This window comes from Salarias fasciatus, unplaced genomic scaffold (assembly GCF_902148845.1).
Source record: "Salarias fasciatus unplaced genomic scaffold, fSalaFa1.1, whole genome shotgun sequence".
NCBI lineage: Eukaryota > Metazoa > Chordata > Actinopteri > Blenniiformes > Blenniidae > Salarias > Salarias fasciatus.
Window position 1 is genome coordinate 242,756 of NW_021941232.1, and position 21,549 is coordinate 264,304.

Here is a 21,549-nt window from a genome sequence, read left to right on the forward strand (position 1 = left end):
CTGGTCGCCGAGCAGGTTGCTAGGTGAAAGAGGCGGATGGTGTCGCCGAGCAGGTTGCTAGGTGAAGAGCGGATGGTGTCGCCGAGCAGGTTGCTCGGTGAAGAGGCGGATGGTGTCGCGGGCAGGTTGCTAGGTGAAGAGGCGGATGGTGTCGCCGAGCAGGTTGCTAGGTGAGAAGGCGGAGGGTGTCGCCGGGAAGGTTGCTAGGTGAAGAGGCGGATGGTGTCGCCGGGCAGGTTGCTAGGTGAAGAGGCGGATGGTGGCGTCCGCCCCAGACGAGAAGATCCACGGCTGTGTGGGGTGAAAGGTCACATCCAGGACGCCCAGGTCCCGTGTGATGGCGTGACCTCGGAGGACCTTCACCGGGACGATGAGCGGGTTCTGCAGCAGGTCGCTGAGGAGAAGGGGGCGGAGTCAGCAAGGACACAGGCCTGTGCAAGCGAGGGAGGCTGACAGTCTCTGCTTTTAACACCTTTCCACTCTCTCTCTCTCTCTCTCTCTCTCCTCTCTCTCTCTCTCTCGCTCTCTCTCATCTCCTCTCTCGCTCTCTCTCTCTCTCTCTCTCTCTCCTCTCTCTCTCTCTCTCTCTCTCTCTCTCTCTCTCTCTCTCTCTCTCTCTCTCTCTCTCTCTCTCTCAAGAGGCTTTCTCTGAGGTGGACTAGAGCCGGTCTTGACGGATCCAGACAGAACATCAATCAGCTGATCCACTGAGACAGCCGGATCGCAGTGGATGAATTCTAATGAGCATCAATCAAAACAGCTGCTCCATGATTGATGGAGGAACCCGGACCCAGTGGGTGGAAGGTTTACTGACCCCTGGGTTCTACCATGTGGACCCGGCTCCCAGTTCTGCTCCTTCTCTCGTTTCAATGTAATTTCATTGTATTGCTACATGTGGACTGATGACTGTTCCTCCTGTAGCCTCTGGACCCATGTTTAATATGACTGTATGTAGAGACAAGAACCTGTCGTCCCTGTCTCCTTCTCTCTCTGTCCCCTCACCCCCAACCAGACAGCAGGAAGACCACCTCTGAGCCGGTTCTGCAGGGTTCTCCTCTGGAGCCTGGTTCTGCAGGGTTTTCTCCTCTGAGCCTGGTTCTGCAGGGTTCTTCCTCTGAGCCTGGTTCTGCAGGGCTCTTGCTCAAGGGATCTGTTGGGTTTTCTCTGTCAAGCGGTCTAGAAACCACCATGTTGGTAACTGGCACTTTATAAATAAGCTGAATTGAATGGCGAGCGTGTTCCTGTGTGTTCAGGTTAGGAGTCGGGTGGAACTGAATACCTCGGACGCACTGGAAGCCCTGGTTCTGCTCCTGGTGTCTCTACAGCTCACACTTGCTGATCATTCCTGACCTCCATCTGCAGAACACCGGAGAACCGCAGCACCGCCTCCCGTCACTGCAGTTCAATTCAGCTTTATTTATAAAGCGCCAAATACAGTCATTTCTGGAGACTGTTCTAGACAAAACCACCGTTCTACAAGAACCAGAAAGGAGAGGAGAAACCTGCAGAACCAGACCCAGAGGAGGAGACTTCCTGCAGAACCAGACCAGAGGAGACTTCCTGCAGAACCAGACTCAGAGGAGACTTCCTGCAGAACCAGACCCAGAGGAGACTTCCTGCAGAACCAGACTCAGAGGAGAATTTCTGCTGCAGTGGGGATGAGGAGACAGCAGGAGAGACAGACTGACGGACAATGTTGTCCATCTTGTCCCGGTGCTGTTCTATAGCTGTGGATCAGATCCGGGGAAGGAGCTCAGAACTCCTGGTTCTGACGGTTGAACCACGGTTCTCCATCGTTAAGAGAAACTTTGGCATCAAAGCAGAAAAGAAACCACATCAGATTCTAGTTTCTGACAGAGAAACAGAGTTCCGCCTCCTCTGACCTCCTGACCTCCAACAGAATGTACCTCAATACTACACTGTGTGTGTGTGTGTGTGTGCGTGTGTGTGTGTATGTGGTCCGGGTTTTCCTATGGTTGTGGGGACATTTTGTCTCCACAACCATAGGAAAACCCGGCACAATGCCATTTGTGGGGAAATTTCTTGGGTCCTAATGAGGAGAAACAGTGTTTTCTTGACCATGTTGTTGTTACTGAAAACAGTAAAAGTGCAAAAACATTTCTTTAGGGTTCGGCTGTGGTCTGGTCTGGGCTAGGGTTAGGAGTTAGACATGAATGGGAGTCAATGGAAGGTCCCCACAAGAATGGGAAACCCAAACTGTGTGTGTGTGTGTGTGTGTGTGTGTGTGTGTGTGTGTGTGTGTGTGTGTGCATGAGTTACTTGTAAACAGTGGCGTGACAGACGATCACTGATCCATCGTCAGACGCCGAGGCGAACAGCGGGTAGACTCGGTGATAGGCCACGCCCCTTACCGCCTTCTTATGGTGTCTGCACACAGAGGACAGGACAGAGGACAAGAGACAGGTGGGAGACGGGGTGAGGACGGGTGAGGACAGGTGAGGACGGGTGAGGACAGGTGAGGACGGGTGAGGACAGGTGAGGACAGGTGAGGACGGGTGAGGACAGGTGAGGATGTCCCCCAGCTGCATACCGTAGCATCTTGTAGGGTTTGGTGGACAGGTCCAGGTCAAACCAGCTCAGGCCGGCAGTCGTAGCTTCCACAGATCACATGGTCGCCTGCAGACACAGGGACAGGTGAGACAGGTGAGTCATCAGGTGAGTCGTCAGGTGAGTCAGGTGAGACAGGTGAGACAGGTGAGTCAGGTGAGACAGGTGAGTCGTCAGGTGAGTCAGGTGAGACAGGTGAGTCATCAGGTGAGTCAGGTGAGACAGGTGAGACAGGTGAGTCAGGTGAGACAGGTGAGTCAGGTGAGTCAGGTGAGACAGGTGAGTCGTCAGGTGAGTCAGGTGAGACAGGTGAGTCGTCAGGTGAGTCAGGTGAGACAGGTGAGACAGGTGAGTCGTCAGGTGAGTCAGGTGAGTCAGGTGAGACAGGTGAGTCATCAGGTGAGTCAGGTGAGACAGGTGAGTCATCAGGTGAGTCATCAGGTGAGTCAGGTGAGACAGGTGAGTCATCAGGTGAGTCAGGTGAGACAGGTGAGTCATCAGGTGAGACAGGTGAGTCAGGTGAGACAGGTGAGACAGGTGAGTCGTCAGGTGAGTCAGGTGAGACAGGTGAGTCAGGTGAGACAGGTGAGACAGGTGAGTCGTCAGGTGAGTCAGGTGAGACAGGTGAGTCGTCAGGTGAGTCAGGTGAGACAGGTGAGACAGGTGAGTCAGGTGAGTCGTCAGGTGATTCAGGTGAGACAGGTGAGTCGTCAGGTGAGTCATCAGGTGAGTCATCAGGTGAGTCGTCAGGTGAGTTGTCAGGTGAGACAGGTGAGTCAGGTGAGACAGGTGAGTCAGGTGAGACAGGTGAGACAGGTGAGTCAGGTGAGACAGGTGAGACAGGTGAGACAGGTGAGTCGTCAGGTGAGTCAGGTGAGACAGGTGAGTCAGGTGAGTCGTCAGGTGAGACAGGTGAGTCGTCGGGTGAGTCAGGTGAGTCGTCAGGTGAGTCAGGTGAGACAGGTGAGTCGTCAGGTGAGACAGGTGAGTCGTCAGGTGAGACAGGTGAGTTCATCAGGTGAGTCATCAGGTGAGTCGTCAGGTGAGTTGTCAGGTGAGACAGGTGAGTCGTCAGGTGAGTCAGGTGAGACAGGTGAGTCAGGTGAGACAGGTGAGTCAGGTGAGTCGTCAAGTGAGTCAGGTGAGACAGGTGAGTCAGGTGAGTCGTCAGGTGAGACAGGTGAGTCGTCGGGTGAGTCAGGTGAGTCGTCAGGTGATTCAGGTGAGACCGGTGAGTCGTCAGGTGAGACAGGTGAGTCATCAGGTGAGTCATCAGGTGAGTCGTCAGGTGAGTTGTCAGGTGAGGACAGGTGAGTCGTCAGGTGAGACAGGTGAGTCGTCAGGTGAGACAGGTGAGTCGTCAGGTGAGTCAGGTGAGTCGTCAGGTGATTCAGGTGAGACAGGTGAGACAGGTGAGTCGTCAGGTGAGACAGGTGAGTCGTCAGGTGAGACAGGTGAGTCGTCAGGTGAGTCAGGTGAGTCGTCAGGTGAGACAGGGTGAGTTCGTCAGGTGAGTCATCAGGTGAGTCGTCAGGTGAGACAGTGAGTCGTCAGGTGAGGACAGGTGAGTCAGGTGAGGCAGGTGAGACAGGGGAGTCGTCAGGGGCGTCAGGTGAGACAGGTGAGACAGGCCTCCGGTGGGCGGAGTCTCCTGGTGGGCGGAGCCTTCTCGTACCTCCCGGGTGGACGGCCAGGCTGGAGATCCACTTGGAGTTGGCCTGCAGCTTCTTGGTCATCTCCTGCTTGAGCAGGTTGTAGATCCGGACCGAGCGCTGTGTGGCGACCAGGAAGTAGGGCCGGACCGGGTGGAAGGACACGCGCTGGACCAGACCCTTGTTCCTCCGGAACGGGTTCTGGCTCCGCCTGCGGCTCAGCTGGTGGACGAACACCTGCTGGTGGCTGGAGTGGTCCGGCATCACGGACGCCAGGTAGTCTCCTTTGGCGTGCCACGCCACCTGCTGGACAGCCTGAGACGACCAATCAGAGCGCAGGTCAGAAGAGACGGGCGGGACGGGCGGCCAGGCGGCTCGCTGCTGCTGCTCACTTTAGGATGACGGATCTTCAGGCGGACGCCCTGCCGTAGCTCCTCCCCCTCTGTCTCACACCACACTAGCTCCGCCCCTTCTGCTGGCTCCGCCTCCTGGTGACCCCCCAGGAGGCGCTCTGATGAGGACAGCACCTGCTTGTCGGCCAGGCCGGGAGACAGGACCAGGACGAGCGTGTCCCTGACGGAGACAGGTGAGAGAAAGTCCGTGTCTTCATTGTCTCAGAGGACCAAACGTCTCCGTGTGGGACACACCGAGTCCCCACGGCTCCGCTCTTCAGCGCTCTGCAGAGAACCCGCGGTTCTGAGCTCCTCTTCTTCAGCCTGCTTCACTGCACAAACCTCAGAGAACCATCTCTGCGTTCTCTACCTTCTACACAGATGGCGTTCTAACTGTGGTCGTCCCGCCAAGCGGCAGAACCAGACCCGGACCCTGGAGCAACAGAACCAGACCCGGACCCTGGAGCAACAGAACCAGACCCGGACCCTGGAGGCTCAAACTGCTAAAAACATTTCATCTTCCAAAAACACTTCATGAGAACCAGGTTCCTCTGGAGGAACCGACCCCAGAATTTATTTGATCAACTGAGAACAACAGTTCGACGACTACAGCCAGAGAACCGACGACTACACCCGAACAGACAACCGACGACTACACCCGAACAGAGAACTGACGACTACACCCGAACAGAGAACCGACGACTACACCCGAACAGAGAACCGACGACTACACCCCAACAGACAACCGACGACTACACCCCAACAGACAACTGACGACTACACCCGAACAGACAACCGACGACTACACCCCAACAGAGAACTGACGACTACATCCGAACAGAGAACTGACGACTACACCCGAACAGAGAACCGACGACTACACCCAGAGAACCGTCAACTACACCCGAAAAGACAACCGACAACTACACCCGAACAGAGAACCGACAACTACACCGGAACAGAGAACCGACGACTACACCCCAACAGAAAACCGACGACTACACCCCAACAGAGAACCGACAACTACACCCCAACAGACAACCCACAACTACACCCCATCAGAGAACCGAGGACTACACCCGAACAGAGAACCGACGACTACACCGAGAACTGACGACTACACCTGAACAGAGAACTGATGACTACACCCGAACAGACAACCGATGACTACACCCGAACAGACAACCGACGACTACACCTGAAAAGACAACCGACGACTACACCCGAACAGACAACTGATGACTACACGCGAACAGAGAACCGACGACTACACGCGAACAGAGAACCGACGACTACACCCGAACAGACAACCGACGACTACACCTGAACAGACAACCGACGACTACATCGCAACAGAGAAGTGACGACTACACCCCAACAGAGAACTGACGACTACACCCGAACAGACAACTGACGACTACACCCCAACAGAGAACTGACGACTACACCCGAACAGAGAACCGACGACTACACCCAGAGAACCGTCAACTACACCCGAAAGACAACCGACAACTACACCCGAACAGAGAACCGACAACTACACCGGAACAGAGAACCGACGACTACACCCCAACAGAGAACCGATGACTACACCCCAACAGAGAACCGACAACTACACCCCAACAGACAACCCACAACTACACCCCAACAGAGAACCGAGGACTACACCCCAATAGAGAACCAACGACTACACCCGAATAGACAACCCACAACTACACGCGAACAGAGAACCGTCGACTACACCCGAACAGACAACCGACGACTACACCCGAACAGAGAACCGACGACTACACCCGAACAGACAACCGACGACTACACCCGAACAGAGAACTGACGAATACATCCCAACAGAGAAGTGACGACTACACCCTAACAGAGAACCGACGACTACACCCGGAGAACTGTCGACTACCCCCGAACAGACAACCGACGACGACACCACAACAGAGAACCGACGACTACACCCGAACAGACAACCCACAACTACACCCCAACAGAGAACCGACGACTACACCCCAACAGAGAACCGACGACTACACCCCAACAGAGAACCGACGACTACACCCGAACAGACAACCCACAACTACACCCCAACAGAGAACCGACGACTACACCCGAACAGAGAACCCACAACTACACCGAGAACCGACGACTACACCCGAACAGAGAACTGATGACTACACCCGAACAGACAACCGATGACTACACCTGAAAAGACAACCGACGACTACACCCGAACAGACAACTGACGACTACACGCGAACAGAGAACCGACGACTACACCCAAACAGACAACCGACGACTACACCTGAACAGACAACCGACGACTACACCTGAACAGACAACCGACGACTACATCGCAACAGAGAAGTGACGACTACACCCCAACAGAGAACCGACGACTACACCCAGAGAACTGTCAACTACACCCGAACAGACAACCGACGACTACACCTGAACAGAACAGAGACACCAGAGAACCGACGGACGGCGGGACGGGTTCTTACAGCGCCGCAGCCAGCAGGCAGACGGCCGGGTTGGGGTTCCAGGCGACGCTCTTCACGGCTCCGCCCACCTGGACGGTCTTCAGGCAGCGAGACGAGCAAACCTCCCAGAGCCTGATGGAGCCGTCGTCACTGCCTGCAACACAAACACCTCCACCTTACTGACTCCACCCACCTCCACCTTACTGACTCCACCCACCTCCACCTTACCGACTCCACCCACCCACACCTTACTGACTCCACCTTACTGACTCCACCCCCAATGCAGCCATGTTACCTGAAGCGAGCCACTGTCCTGTTGGAGACACGCTGATGGAGCGGATCAGACCGCTGTGACCTCGATACACCTACACACACACACACACACACACACACACACACACACACACACACACACACACACACACAGAGTTAAGTGATGATGTTGTTCCTGCGTGACCTGTTATCCGGAATGTGGAGAAGTCGTGGTGGAGAAGGTTGCTGTGTGTGTGTGTGTGTGTGTGTGTGTGTGTGTGTGTGTGTGTGTGTGCGTGCGTGTGTACCAGAGACTGCGTGGTGGGGAACGGCTGCAGGTCTCGGGGTTTGGGCAGTTTGGGGATCAGGTCCTCGGGGTTAACGTTGACCTGCAGACAGAGACACAGGCTTCAGCTCGGCCGCCCCCCCTGCTGGTCTGGACAGGAAGTGCAGGAGGTACCCTCATCTTCCTCTGCCGGGGACACAGGTACAGGTCCAGGCAGCGCTCGAACCGCTCGTGGATGAAACGAGGGAACGCCGGAACCTGGCGGAGGGTGGAGAACCTCCTCGGGACGAACGGCAGCTTCCTGTCGGACGGATCCTGCTGCTCCCACAGAGCTTTCTGTATGGACAGGGCAGAGGACAGGGCAGAGGACAGGTGAGAGGACAGGGCAGAGGACAGGGCAGAGGACAGGTGAGAGGACAGGGCAGAGGACAGGTGAGAGGACAGGTGAGAGGACAGGGCAGAGGACAGGTGAGAGGACAGGTGAGAGGACAGGTGAGAGGACAGGTGAGAGGACAGGGCAGAGGACAGGGCAGAGGACAGGTGAGAGGACAGGGCAGAGGACAGGTGAGAGGACAGGGCAGAGGACAGGTGAGAGGACAGGGCAGAGGACAGGGCAGAGGACAGGGCAGAGGACAGGGCAGAGGACAGGGGACCAGGTGTCAGACCTCCTCCTCAGTGAACAGGTACTCCGGGGGGGGGTTGTAGGACTCCTCGTGTCCAGGGAGACGGATCTTGGGAGCAGGCAGGTGCATCCTGTGTCGGACCGGACTGGACGGGTCCTCGGAGGCCCACAGGTCGTAGTAGCGCCCCCTGCTGTCCTCCTCCACCCGGCGAGGCTTGATCCAGCCCATCTTGATGGCGTGGACCAGTTTGGAGACCTGCGGGCGGAGAAGACGGCGGCGGCGGGACCTGATGAGACGGACCGGGTCGGCCAGTGTGGACGGGAAGACGGACGGTCTGTCCTACCTTCTGCTTCTCCAGCAGAGACGGGATGAAGCTGCGCTTGTCGGCCGGTCTGTTGGTCACCGGATGGATCATCAGCTCGCTGCTGAAGAACTCCACCGCCGGCTGGACGGGGGACGGGGGACGGGGGACGGGACAGGAGGCAAGGGTTAGACAACACACCCCACCAGGCAATGGCCCAGGTCCAGGTCCAGGTCCAGAGACAGTCAGAGAGTTGGTCCAGGTCCAGGTCCAGGTCCAGAGACCTGCTCTTGGAGCTCCAATCAGACCTCAGCCTGGTCTAAACCTGGACGCTCCCTTCTGCTCCTGGTCTTCAGCCTCAGCAGGATTCCTGTTACCGGGGTCTGGAGCGGTGAGATAAAGACCTAGAACCCCTGGACTCTGGAACCCGGAACACTCTGGATGCACATGTTTCCAGAAGTTGACCGAGAGCTGCCGTTCTGCAAACTGGATCATTCCACAGCAGACCTGGTCTGCGAGAACGCTCTGAAGAGCTCCTCAAGAAAACCAGGTTTCAAAGGACATCAGGAGGAAAAACCACCGACGTACAGACGGTCTGAAACACCCCGGGAGTGAGAGACAGCCAGAGTCAGAGAGAGAGAGAGAGAGAGAGAGAGAGTCAGAGAGAAAGAATCAGACAGTCAGAGTGAGGCAGTCAGAGTGAGAGAGAGACAGAGAGAGAGTGACAGAGTCAGAGAGAGAGAGAGAGAGAGAGAGTCAGAGAGAAAGAGTCAGACAGTCAGAGTGAGGCAGTCAGAGTGAGAGAGAGACAGAGAGAGAGTGACAGTCAGAGAGAGAGAGTCAGAGTGAGAGAGAGACAGAGAGAGAGTGACAGAGTCAGAGAGAGAGAGTCAGAGTGAGAGAGTCAGAGTGTCAGAGTGAGAGTCAGAGAGAGAGTGACAGAGTCAGAGTGAGAGTGTCAGAGTGAGAGTGACAGAGTCAGAGAGAGAGAGTCAGAGTGAGAGAGAGACAGAGAGAGAGTGACAGAGTCAGAGAGAGAGAGTCAGAGTGAGAGAGTCAGAGTGTCAGAGTGAGAGTCAGAGAGAGAGTGACAGAGTCAGAGTGAGAGTGTCAGAGTGAGAGTGACAGAGTCAGAGAGAGAGAGTCAGAGTGAGAGAGAGACAGAGAGAGAGTGACAGAGTCAGAGAGAGAGAGTCAGAGTGAGAGAGTCAGAGTGTCAGAGTGAGAGTCAGAGAGAGAGTGACAGAGTCAGAGTGAGAGTGTCAGAGTGAGAGTGACAGAGTCAGAGAGAGAGAGTCAGAGAGAGAGAGAGTCAGAGTGAGAGAGTCAGAGAGAGAGAGTCAGAGAGAGAGAGCCAGAGAGAGAGTGAGCCACAGTGAGGGTGTCAGAGTGAGCCCTTCAGAGTGAGAGATAGTCAGAGAGAGAGAGAGTCAGAGAGAGCGAGTGTCAGAGTGAGAGTGTCAGAGTGAGAGTGTCAGAGTGAGCGAGTCAGAGTGAGCGAGTCAGAGTGAGCGAGTCAGAGTGAGCAAGTCAGAGTGAGAGTGTCAGAGTGAGAGTCAGAGTGAGAGTGTCAGAGTGAGCGAGTCAGAGTGAGAGTGTCAGAGTGAGCGAGTCAGAGTGAGAGTGTCAGAGTGAGTGTCAGAGTGAGAGAGTCAGAGTGAGCGAGTCAGAGTGAGCGAGTCAGAGTGAGAGTGTCAGAGTGAGTGTCAGAGTGAGAGTGTCAGAGTGAGCGAGTCAGAGTGAGAGTGTCAGAGTGAGCGAGTCAGAGTGAGAGTGTCAGAGTGAGCGAGTCAGAGTGAGAGTGTCAGAGTGAGAGTGTCAGAGTGAGCGAGTCAGAGTGAGAGAGTCAGAGTGAGAGTCAGAGTGAGAGTGTCAGAGTGAGCGAGTCAGAGTGAGAGTGTCAGAGTGAGCGAGTCAGAGTGAGAGTGTCAGAGTGAGTGTCAGAGTGAGAGTGTCAGAGTGAGCGAGTCAGAGTGAGCGAGTCAGAGTGAGCGAGTCAGAGTGAGAGTGTCAGAGTGAGTGTCAGAGTGAGAGTGTCAGAGTGAGCGAGTCAGAGTGAGAGTGTCAGAGTGAGCGAGTCAGAGTGAGAGTGTCAGAGTGAGAGTGTCAGAGTGAGCGAGTCAGAGTGAGAGAGTCAGAGTGAGAGTCAGAGTGAGAGTGTCAGAGTGAGCGAGTCAGAGTGAGAGTGTCAGAGTGAGAGTGTCAGAGTGAGCGAGTCAGAGTGAGAGTGTCAGAGTGAGCGAGTCAGAGTGAGAGTGTCAGAGTGAGCGAGTCAGAGTGAGTGTCAGAGTGAGCGAGTCAGAGTGAGTGTCAGAGTGAGCGAGTCAGAGTGAGAGCGTCAGAGTGAGCGAGTCAGAGTGAGTGTCAGAGTGAGAGTGTCAGAGTGAGTGTCAGAGTGAGCGAGTCAGAGTGAGAGAGTCAGAGTGAGAGTGTCAGAGTGAGCGAGTCAGAGTGAGAGTGTCAGAGTGAGCGAGTCAGAGTGAGAGTGTCAGAGTGAGAGTGTCAGAGTGAGCGAGTCAGAGTGAGAGTGTCAGAGTGAGAGTGTCAGAGTGAGCGAGTCAGAGTGAGAGTGTCAGAGTGAGAGTGTCAGAGTGAGCGAGTGTACAGCAGTGGCTCCACAGGGGAACCAGGTCCTGCTTACAGCCCCGCCATGTAGGACAGAAGAAGAAGAACTGGAGGCGGAGTCGAGCGAACCTGGTGCTCGTTGAAGTTCAGGTCTCCGAACTGGCCCCGCTGCAGGCGGTTCACCAGGGCCACCTGCTCGTCCGACAGAACCAGGTCCCGGCCGGTCTGCCCATCCTGAACGGTTCTCCTGCACACACGCCACATTAGCGTAACGCTAGCAGCGGGGGTCAGTAGCATCATGCTCGCATCACGCCGGGACTCTCACCAGTAGTCCGGGTTCTCCATTTTCTCCAGGAAGTCATCGAGCTCATCCTTGTTCCTGATTGGCTTGTAGATCTTCTTCCCATCCAGGTTATAGCCGATGTGAGGAAAGTCTTTGTACCACTCCATGGGAACGTTCCCCACCGTGTTCCTGATGTCCTGCAGAGGCCACAAGCAGACCGGCATCACGGAGAACCCAGAACCCAGAGAGCCTGGAGGACCGGCCGCTACCTCTTCGTCTGACGAGTCCTGTTCATACTCATCCTGGTGCTCATCTCCTACGTTCACACGTCCATCCTCCTGCTGCTCGTCTCCTACGTTCACACGTCCATCCTCCTGCTGCTCGTCTCCTACGTTCACACGTCCATCCTCCTGCTGCTCAATCTGCAGGTAGAAAACTACTCAGGTGACGTTCAAGGACCAAATCAGCCAATCAGTTGTCAGCATCACACAAAGGCAAATTCCAATCAGCAGACTGGGTCCCACCTCCTCGTCATCCTCATCCTCCTCGTCATCACTCCCAGAGTCCTCCAGTCCTGAGAAGACACTGTCCTCACTGTCAGACAGGTCTTCATCATCCTCATCCTCTTTTCCAGGCTTCGCGTTGAAGCTAAAGATCTGAAAAGGAAACAGATCCATTAAAACAGAGCTTCAGAATCCACCAGGAGATCCGCCAAGATCCCGAGGAATGAAGACTCTGGGGCTACATCACTGTGAGCGAGGCTACGTCACTGTGACCGAGGCTACGTCACTGACCGAGGCTACGTCACTGACCGAGGCTACGTCACTGTGACTGACCGAGGCTACGTCACTGACCGAGGCTACGTCACTGTGACTGACCGAGGCTACGTCACTGTGACCGAGGCTACGTCACTGACCGAGGCTACGTCACTGACCGAGGCTACGTCACTGTGACCGAGGCTACGTCACTGTGACTGACCGAGGCTACGTCACTGTGACTGACCGAGGCTACGTCACTGACTGAGGCTACGTCACTGTGACTGACCGAGGCTACGTCACTGACCGAGGCTACGTCACTGTGAGCGAGGCTACGTCACTGTGACCGAGGCTACGTCACTGTGACTGACCGAGGCTACGTCACTGACCGAGGCTACGTCACTGTGACCGAGGCTACGTCACTGTGACTGACCGAGGCTACGTCACTGTGACTGACCGAGGCTACGTCACTGACCGAGGCTACGTCACTGTGACCGAGGCTACGTCACTGTGACTGACCGAGGCTACGTCACTGTGACCGAGGCTACGTCACTGTGACTGACCGAGGCTACGTCACTGTGACCGAGGCTACGTCACTGTGACTGACCGAGGCTACGTCACTGTGACTGACCGAGGCTACGTCACTGTGACCGAGGCTACGTCACTGTGACCGAATCTACGTCACTGTGACCGAGGCTACGTCACTGTGACTGACCGAGGCTACGTCACTGTGACTGACCGAGGCTACGTCACTGTGACTGACCGAGGCTACGTCACTGTGACCGAGGCTACGTCACTGTGACCGAGGCTACGTCACTGTGACTGACCGAGGCTACGTCACTGTGACCGAGGCTACGTCACTGTGACCGAGGCTACGTCACTGTGACCGAGGCTACGTCACTGTGACTGACCGAGGCTACGTCACTGTGACTGACCGAGGCTACGTCACTGACCGAGGCTACGTCACTGTGACCGAGGCTACGTCACTGTGACCGAGGCTACGTCACTGTGACTGACCGAGGCTACGTCACTGACCGAGGCTACGTCACTGTGACCGAGGCTACGTCACTGTGACTGACCGAGGCTACGTCACTGTGACCGAGGCTACATCACTGTGACTGACCGAGGCTACGTCACTGTGACTGACCGAGGCTACGTCACTGACCGAGGCTACGTCACTGTGACTGACCAAGGCTACGTCACTGACCGAGGCTACGTCACTGTGACTGACCGAGGCTACGTCACTGACCGAGGCTACGTCACTGTGACCGAGGCTACGTCACTGTGACTGACCGAGGCTACGTCACTGTGACCGAGGCTACGTCACTGTGACTGACCGAGGCTACGTCACTGTGACTGACCGAGGCTACGTCACTGTGACTGACCGAGGCTACGTCACTGTGACTGACCGAGGCTACGTCACTGTGACCGAGGCTACGTCACTGTGACTGACCGAGGCTACGTCACTGTGACTGACCGAGGCTACGTCACTGTGACCGAGGCTACGTCACTGTGACTGACCGAGGCTACGTCACTGTGACTGACCGAGGCTACGTCACTGACCGAGGCTACGTCACTGTGACCGAGGCTACGTCACTGTGACCGAGGCTACGTCACTGTGACCGAGGCTACGTCACTGTGACTGACCGAGGCTACGTCACTGACCGAGGCTACGTCACTGTGACCGAGGCTACGTCACTGTGACTGACCGAGGCTACGTCACTGTGACCGAGGCTACATCACTGTGACTGACCGAGGCTACGTCACTGTGACTGACCGAGGCTACGTCACTGACCGAGGCTACGTCACTGTGACTGACCAAGGCTACGTCACTGACCGAGGCTACGTCACTGTGACCGAGGCTACGTCACTGACCGAGGCTACGTCACTGTGACCGAGGCTACGTCACTGTGACTGACCGAGGCTACGTCACTGTGACCGAGGCTACGTCACTGTGACCGAGGCTACGTCACTGTGACCGAGGCTACGTCACTGTGACTGACCGAGGCTACGTCACTGTGACTGACCGAGGCTACGTCACTGTGACTGACCGAGGCTACGTCACTGTGACCGAGGCTACGTCACTGTGACTGACCGAGGCTACGTCACTGTGACTGACCGAGGCTACGTCACTGTGACCGAGGCTACGTCACTGTGACTGACCGAGGCTACGTCACTGTGACTGACCGAGGCTACGTCACTGTGACCGACAGAATCCAGGTTCATCTTTCACCCTCAGCGTCGCTGTGTTGAGGAAGTGTGTGTTGCTCCAGTCGGGACTGTTGTGTTCTGTTCACACTGCGTCGCCTCAAAGCCCCCCGCTGCCCCGCTACTCCGCTGTCCGGCTCCACTCCCGCTCCGGGCGCAGCTCCTCTTCTTCCTCCTCCTCCACCCACCTCCTCCTCCTCCTCCTCCTCGCTGCTCCTCTTCTTCGCTGTGTTTTCTTTTCTTTTCTTCATCTTCGCGTCGCTCCGCATGTTTCTGCTCTCCTCCATAGCACCACGTGGGTCAGGGGTCAGGGGTCAGAGCAGCTTTGCTCGGCCTCTTCCGCCCCCTGCCGGTGTGGATGTAGTGTTACTGCTACAGAAAATATAGTTGAAGCGAGAAAATTTAAACAAAAACTACCGTGGAGACGCGGAGATTTATATTTATTTTAAGCAAAAACATAAAAAATAAAAGCAAAACACACAAACAAAGACAAGTGAACTGGTGAGACCAGGACTGCTCCTGCAGCGTCTCCGACCTGAGGGACACTTTCAGACGTCAGTGAACACGAAGTGAGCGTGTCTCACTGTGTCAACTTCAAGATAGTTTCACCATTAGCGTGTCGTCACGCCCATTTCAACCTGAACACCACCTGCCGACCACCTGTCCTCTGCTGGGTGACAGAGGACAGTGGACACGGAGACCGGTCCATTCAGGGACACTGGGAGAGACCACAACTCATCCTGGACATGTCTGGGATTTCTGGCCCCCAGAAAGGACGAGTGGACAGAACACTGTCCGTGCTCAGGATGTCCAGCTTCACTGTGGAGGTCAGAGGTCACGGCCACCTTCTGTCCCCATGACAAGAGGAGACATGGGACTGTCTCTCCGTCACAGCAGAAGAACCTCTGAAAGTAAAGGTGGAGACAAGAGCGGGGATGAGGGTGGAGGTGGGAGGAGCTGGAATGAGGGTGGAGGTGGGAGGAGCTCAGAGAGGAGCTCACCTCCACCCCCCCCCCCCCCCCCCCCCCCCCCCCGCTCTGAACGCGCATTCGTGCCCCCCATACACTTGATATCCCCCCCCTGAGACGAATGTCTGGCGACGGGTCTGGTCCTGATTGGGAGCAGGTGGTCTGTCCAGCGGTCCTGACGGGGTCTCCGGCGCTGTCCTCACCAGCTGACATGAGGACAGGAGTCCACTGGGGGGCGCTCCAGCCCAAGGCCCCTTACTGTACTGTGTGTGCGGATTGTTTTATTTCTTTTCTCATTATGCTTTTTAAGGCTGTTCATGAAATCCTAGACAGACTTCGTGGACACCCTTCCGACTGTTGTCAGAATTAATCTGGACTTAAAACCAATTCCTGTCCCGTGACGTCACGGAGCGACAAAACGTCTGCGTTATGTTTGTGCTACGTCATCACGCTGCGCCAGAGGGGGATTACGTACTTTGTTTGTTTGCAGTTTCTGAGTTTTCCTTTTCTTTGTGTGTGTGTTGGGGTGTGTTTGGACAAAGTTTTCTGAACCCGCACAGACCCTCCGACACCCGCAGAGACCCGCAGAGACCCGGATCTCGGCTGACGGGCCCGGGCCAGTCGGCAGTCGGCAGTTTGGAGCGCTTTGCGGGGCTAGCTGTTAGCATCGTTAGCAGGGATTAGCAGCGGGGCGCCGCTGTGATGGAGTTCCTGGCAGGAGGACAGCAGCTGCTGGCCGCGGGACAGCCGCCGAGCGGAGGCAGCGTCCCGGCCTTCCTCACCAAGCTCTGGACCCTGGTGGAGGACCCGGAAACGGACCCGCTGATCTGCTGGAGCCCGGTAACTGTTAGCTCGGGTTGACAGCTGAGTAGTGTTTAAACAGAGGCGAGCTGCGCCGCTCCGGGCCAGACCAGACAGACGGTCTGAGTAGCAGGGGTGCTGGCAGTGTGGGGGCCGGAGGATTACCGCCGGACCTGCGCAGCTCAGCGCTAACTGGAGGAAAACTGGTAGAAACTAGTGGGTAACTAGTGGGTAACTGGCGGATAACTATTGGGTAACTGGTGGGATAACTACTGGATAACTATTGGGTGACTGTTGGGTAACTAGTGGACAACTGGTGGGTAACTAGTGGATAACTGGTGGATAACTAATGGATGACTGGTGGATAACTAGTGGATAACTGGTGGATAACTATTGGGTAACTGGTGGATAACTAGTGGATAACTGGTGGATAACTAATGGATGACTGGTGGATAACTAGTGGGTAACTGGTGGATAACTAGTGGGTAACTGGTGGGTAACTAGTGGGTAACTAGTGGGTAACTGGTGGATAACTAGTGGATAACTGGTGGATAACTAGTGGATAACTATTGGGTAACTGGCGGATAACTATTGGGTAACTGGTGGATAACTAGTGGGTAACTGGTAGGTAACTAGTGGGTAACTGGTGGGTAAATGGGTAACTGGTGGATAACTAGTGGATAACTGGTGGATAACTAGTGGATAACTATTGGATAACTGGCGGATAACTATTGGGTAACTGGTGGATAACTACTGGATAACTATTGGGTGACTGTTGGGTAACTAGTGGACAACTGGTGGGTAACTAGTGGATAACTGGTGGATAACTAATGGATGACTGGTGGATAACTAGTGGATAACTGGTGGATAACTAATGGATGACTGGTGGATAACTAGTGAATAACTATTGGGTAACTGGTGGATAACTAGTGGGTAACTGGTAGGTAACTAGTGGGTAACTGGTGGGTAAATGGGTAACTGGTGGATAACTAGTGGATAACTGGTGGATAACTAGTGGATAACTATTGGGTAACTGGCGGATAACTATTGGGTAACTGGTGGATAACTAGTGGGTAACTGGTAGGTAACTAGTGGGTAACTGGTGGGTAAATGGGTAACTGGTGGATAACTAGTGGATAACTGGTGGATAACTAGTGGATAACTATTGGATAACTGGCGGATAACTATTGGGTAACTGGTGGTTAACTAGTGGATAACTATTGGGTGACTAGTGGGTAACTAGTGGATAACTGGTGGATAACTAATGGATAACTGGTGGATAACTAGTGGATAACTATTGGGTAACTGGTGGATAACTAGTGGACAACTGGTGGGTAACTAGTGTATAACTGGTGGATAACTAGTGGACAACTGGTGGGTAACTAGTTGATAACTGGTGGATAACTAATGGATGACTGGTGGATAACTAGTGAATAACTATTGGGTAACTGGTGGATAACTAGTGGGTAACTGGTGGGTAACTGGTGGGTAACTGGGTAACTGGTGGATAACTATTGGGTGACTAGTGGGTAACTAGTGGATAACTGTGGATAACTAATGGATAACTGTGGATAACTAGTGGATAACTATTGGGTAACTGGTGGATAACTAGTGGGTAACTGATGGATAACTAGTGGGTAACTATTGGGTAACTGGTGGATAACTAGTGGGTAACTGGTGAGTAACTGGGTAACTGGTGGATAACTAGTGGATAACTGGTGGATAACTAGTGGATAACTATTGGGTAACTGGCGGATAACTATTGGGTAACTGGTGGATAGCTAGTGGATAACTATTGGGTGACTAGTGGGTAACTGGTGGATAACTGTGGATAACTATTGGGTAACTGGTGGATAACTAGTGGGTAACTGGTGAATAACTAGTGGGTAACTGGTGGGTAACTGGGTAACTGGTGGATAACTAGTGGATAACTGGTGGATAACTAGTGGATAACTAATGGATAACTGGTGGATAACTAGTGAATAACTGTTGGGTAACTAGTGGATAACTGGTGGGTAACTGGTGGATAACTAGTGGATAACTAATGGATAACTGGTGGGTAACTAGTGGATAACTGGTGGATAACTAATGGATAACTGGATAACTGGTGGGTAACTAGTGAATAACTGTTGGGTAACTAGTGGATAACTGGTGGATAACTAGTGGATAACTGGTGGATAACTGGTGGATAACTAGTGGATAACTGGTGGGTAACTAGTGGATAACTGGTGGATAACTAATGGATAACTGGTGGGTAACTAGTGAATAACTGTTGGGTAACTAGTGGATAACTGGTGGATAACTAGTGGATAACTGGTGGATAACTGGTGGATAACTAGTGTGGATAACTGGTGGGTAACTAGTGGATAACTGGTGGATAACTAGTGAATAACTGTTGGGTAACTAGTGGATAACTGGTGGATAACTAGTGAATAACTGTTGGGTAACTAGTGGATAACTGGTGGATAACTGGTGGATAACTGTTGAGTAACTAGTGGGTAACTGATAGGGGTGCAACGGTTCAGTTAACCCACCGTTCGGTTTGTACCTCGGTTTCAGGATTACGGTTTCAGTTTGGTTTTGGTTCGGGTTCGGGTTCGGTTCGGTTTCGGTCCGGGTTCAGGTTCAGTTCGGGTTCGGTTCGGTTCAGGTTCGGGTTCAGGTTCGGTTCGGTTCGGTTCAGGTTCGGTTCAGGTTCGGTTCGGGTTCGGTTCAGGTTCGGTTCAGGTTCGGTTCAGGTTCGGTTCAGGTTCGGTTCAGGTTCGGTTCAGGTTCGGTTCAGGTTCGGTTCAGTACGGTTCGGTTCGTGCTTCGCATTAAAAAAACAAGAAGTTTGACTTTCCAAAAGATTCCTTTTATTTTGCTTTTAAGAAAACTGAATGATGACAACACCTCTTAGTCTGAAGGGTTATTTGGCTGATACATGTCATCAGGGTGAGGTTAGGTTATCAAAATAAAATACAACATAATTAATATGGAAACAGCAATACTCTGATGATTAAAAGGTAACAATGGCAGAAATAGTCATAATAGCAATTATGAAATTGAAATATAACAAAAATATTATACTAATTGTGATAATAACGTGATAATAACAGATATAACAGTACAATATCACAGTAATGCTGATCAGAGTCATACAACCATAATATCAACAGCTATCAAGTACAATATACATCCTTAAACCAATTCTCTCAATAGAAATCTCAGTCTGAAGAGTTTATGACTTCATTTCATCCTGTGTGTGTCTGTGTGTGCTCCATGTGTGATGTTTATTAGAAACTCCATCAGACGTTGAAAACTGATGGATTTATGGTCACTTCTGTGCTGCACTTAGCAGCAGACTCACGTGACAACAATACTTGTTTTCATTGGTTGTTGCGCTATTTTAGCCCCGCCCCTTCCCTTTTTGATTGACAGGAATGTGACAGGCTTGTGTGTGGTTTGTCCCGGTTCCACAGCGGCGGCGCACCAGACAAATTTACCGGTAATTTCTTTCAGTTACTTGGGACCGAGCTGGTCGGGCCGTGGCGACAGTAAACCCTCGTCCTTCTAATCCACAGGGAAAACGAAATGTCCCCGTACCGCAGATCTGAAGGAAGTCGGTGCTTCTTCAGACTCCGGTTCTCCTCCGCTCGCCATAACTTTTCTTTTGTTTTTCTCCTTCCTGTCTCAGTGTGTGACACTGAGCCCAGCTTCCTCCTCAGTGGGAGACTCCGCCCACTCGGCCATGTGCTCGCCTCCCATTGCACAGTCGCTGCTTGAGCGATTGCATATTAACTAGCGGGGCGGGGTTTGTACAGAGTTGGGTGAGGAGGGCTGTCTGCAGAGCCGGAGAGCCGGCGCTGAGTGCGTCCCGCAGCTGCTAGACATGAGTTCATTGTAAGACCGAAAAAGCGCGCTTCATAAAGGCGAATTGAGCCGTGCAGGGCGCACCGTACGGTTCGGTTTTAAACCGTAAACCGTTGCACCCCTAGTAACTGACGGATAACGAGTGGCTCTGCCTGACAGGAAGCAGAACGCTCCGTCCCGCTGATGGACTGATGGAAGCTGCTGGAGACGAAGAACGGACAGAGCCAGCTTTCCAGCCAGAGCAGCGAGTGAAGAGCTGCAGTCCTGCTGATCTTCAGCTGGAACGTTGTTGTGGAACCGGCTGTTGGTCGCCTGTCCTGTCAGAGCTGCAGTCCTGCTGATCTTCAGCTGGAACGTTGTTGTGGAACCGGCTGTTGGTCGCCTGTCCTGTCAGATTCTCTCTCAGCTCCTCATGTAGACTTCACTCAAACATTCCATAGAAAAGAAATGTCTGATTGATCCCAGAGGGAAGCTCCTTAAATCCCTCCAAAAGACAAGAACCTTAGAGGAACATGGGTCCACTCAGAACCATCCCCAGCATGTTGTTGTTGTTGTTGTTGTTGTTGTTGTTGTTGTTGTTGACAGTGTGTCTGTGTCGTGTGACAGAGTGGAGCCAGTTTCCATGTGTTCGATCAGGGTCGCTTCTCCAAAGAAGTTCTTCCAAAGTTCTTCAAGCACAACAACATGGCCAGCTTCATCCGCCAGCTCAACATGTGTGAGTAGCAGGCGGCGTCCCGCCGTCTCCGGTAACCACGGTAACCCCAGGACTCACTCCAGCCCCGCCCTGTGTGCAGACGGCTTCAGGAAGGTGGTGCACATCGAGCAGGGCGGCCTCGTCAAGCCGGAGCGCGACGACACCGAGTTCCAGCACAGCTTCTTCATCAGAGGACACGAAGAGCTGCTGGAGAAGATCAAACGCAAAGTCACTAACGTAAACACGCGCACTCACACACGCACACACTCAGCCTGTCACCGTGGCGACGGTGTCTCTGCTCTGATTGGTCCAGGTTCCAGCCGTGCGTCAGGAGGAAACAAAGTTCACCGGAGAAGAAATCAACAAAATCCTGACTGACGTCCAGCTGATGAAGGGAAAACAGGAGAGCATCGACTTCAGGATCGTCGCCATGAAACAGTAAGAACCGGAACCCGATCCACGACCCGGGGAACGTCCGCCAGAACCAGAGGCAGTGACCCTCCTCTGGACTGTGTGTTGCAGTGAGAACGAGGCTCTGTGGAGAGAAGTGGCCCTCCTGAGGCAGAAGCACACACAGCAGCAGAAGGTCGTCAACAAGGTAGAACCCTCAGTGGAACCCTCAGTAGAACCCTCAGGAGAACCCTCAGGAGAACCCTCAGTAGAACCCTCAGGAGAACCCTCAGGAGAACCCTCAGTGGAACCCTCAGTGGAACCCTCAGGAGAACCCCCAGTGGAACCCCCAGTGGAACCCTCAGTGGAACCCCCAGTAGAACCCTCAGTAGAACCCTCAGTAGAACCCCAGTGGAACCCTCAGTGGAACCCTCAGGAGAACCCCAGTAGAACCCTCAGTAGAACCCTCAGTC

The 21,549-nt window shown here is 53.9% G+C and overlaps 2 protein-coding genes across 2 annotated transcripts; one reads left to right on the plus strand and one right to left on the minus strand.

The window, feature by feature from the left end:
• Positions 1–164: 164 nt before the first annotated feature.
• On the minus strand, positions 165–14,670 carry LOC115384395 (ribosome biogenesis protein bop1-like). Its single transcript, XM_030086645.1, is given in 17 exon segments — positions 165–394; positions 2,281–2,388; positions 2,552–2,601; positions 2,603–2,637; positions 4,244–4,535; positions 4,613–4,793; positions 7,120–7,252; positions 7,394–7,463; positions 7,659–7,739; positions 7,811–7,972; positions 8,302–8,514; positions 8,603–8,704; positions 11,255–11,372; positions 11,451–11,605; positions 11,678–11,830; positions 11,933–12,064; positions 14,560–14,670. Coding segments are annotated over 17 exon segments (2,238 nt in total). The 5' UTR covers positions 14,659–14,670; the 3' UTR covers positions 165–240.
• A 1,124-nt stretch (positions 14,671–15,794) lies between these two features.
• LOC115384388 (heat shock factor protein 1-like) lies at positions 15,795–21,522 on the plus strand (the record flags this gene model as incomplete). The annotated part of the gene is made up of 5 exons (XM_030086638.1): positions 15,795–16,179; positions 20,599–20,707; positions 20,787–20,923; positions 21,000–21,124; positions 21,209–21,522. Coding segments are annotated over exons 1-5 (823 nt in total), but the record flags the coding sequence as incomplete, so codon positions are not given.
• Between the last annotated feature and the right edge of the window lie 27 nt (positions 21,523–21,549).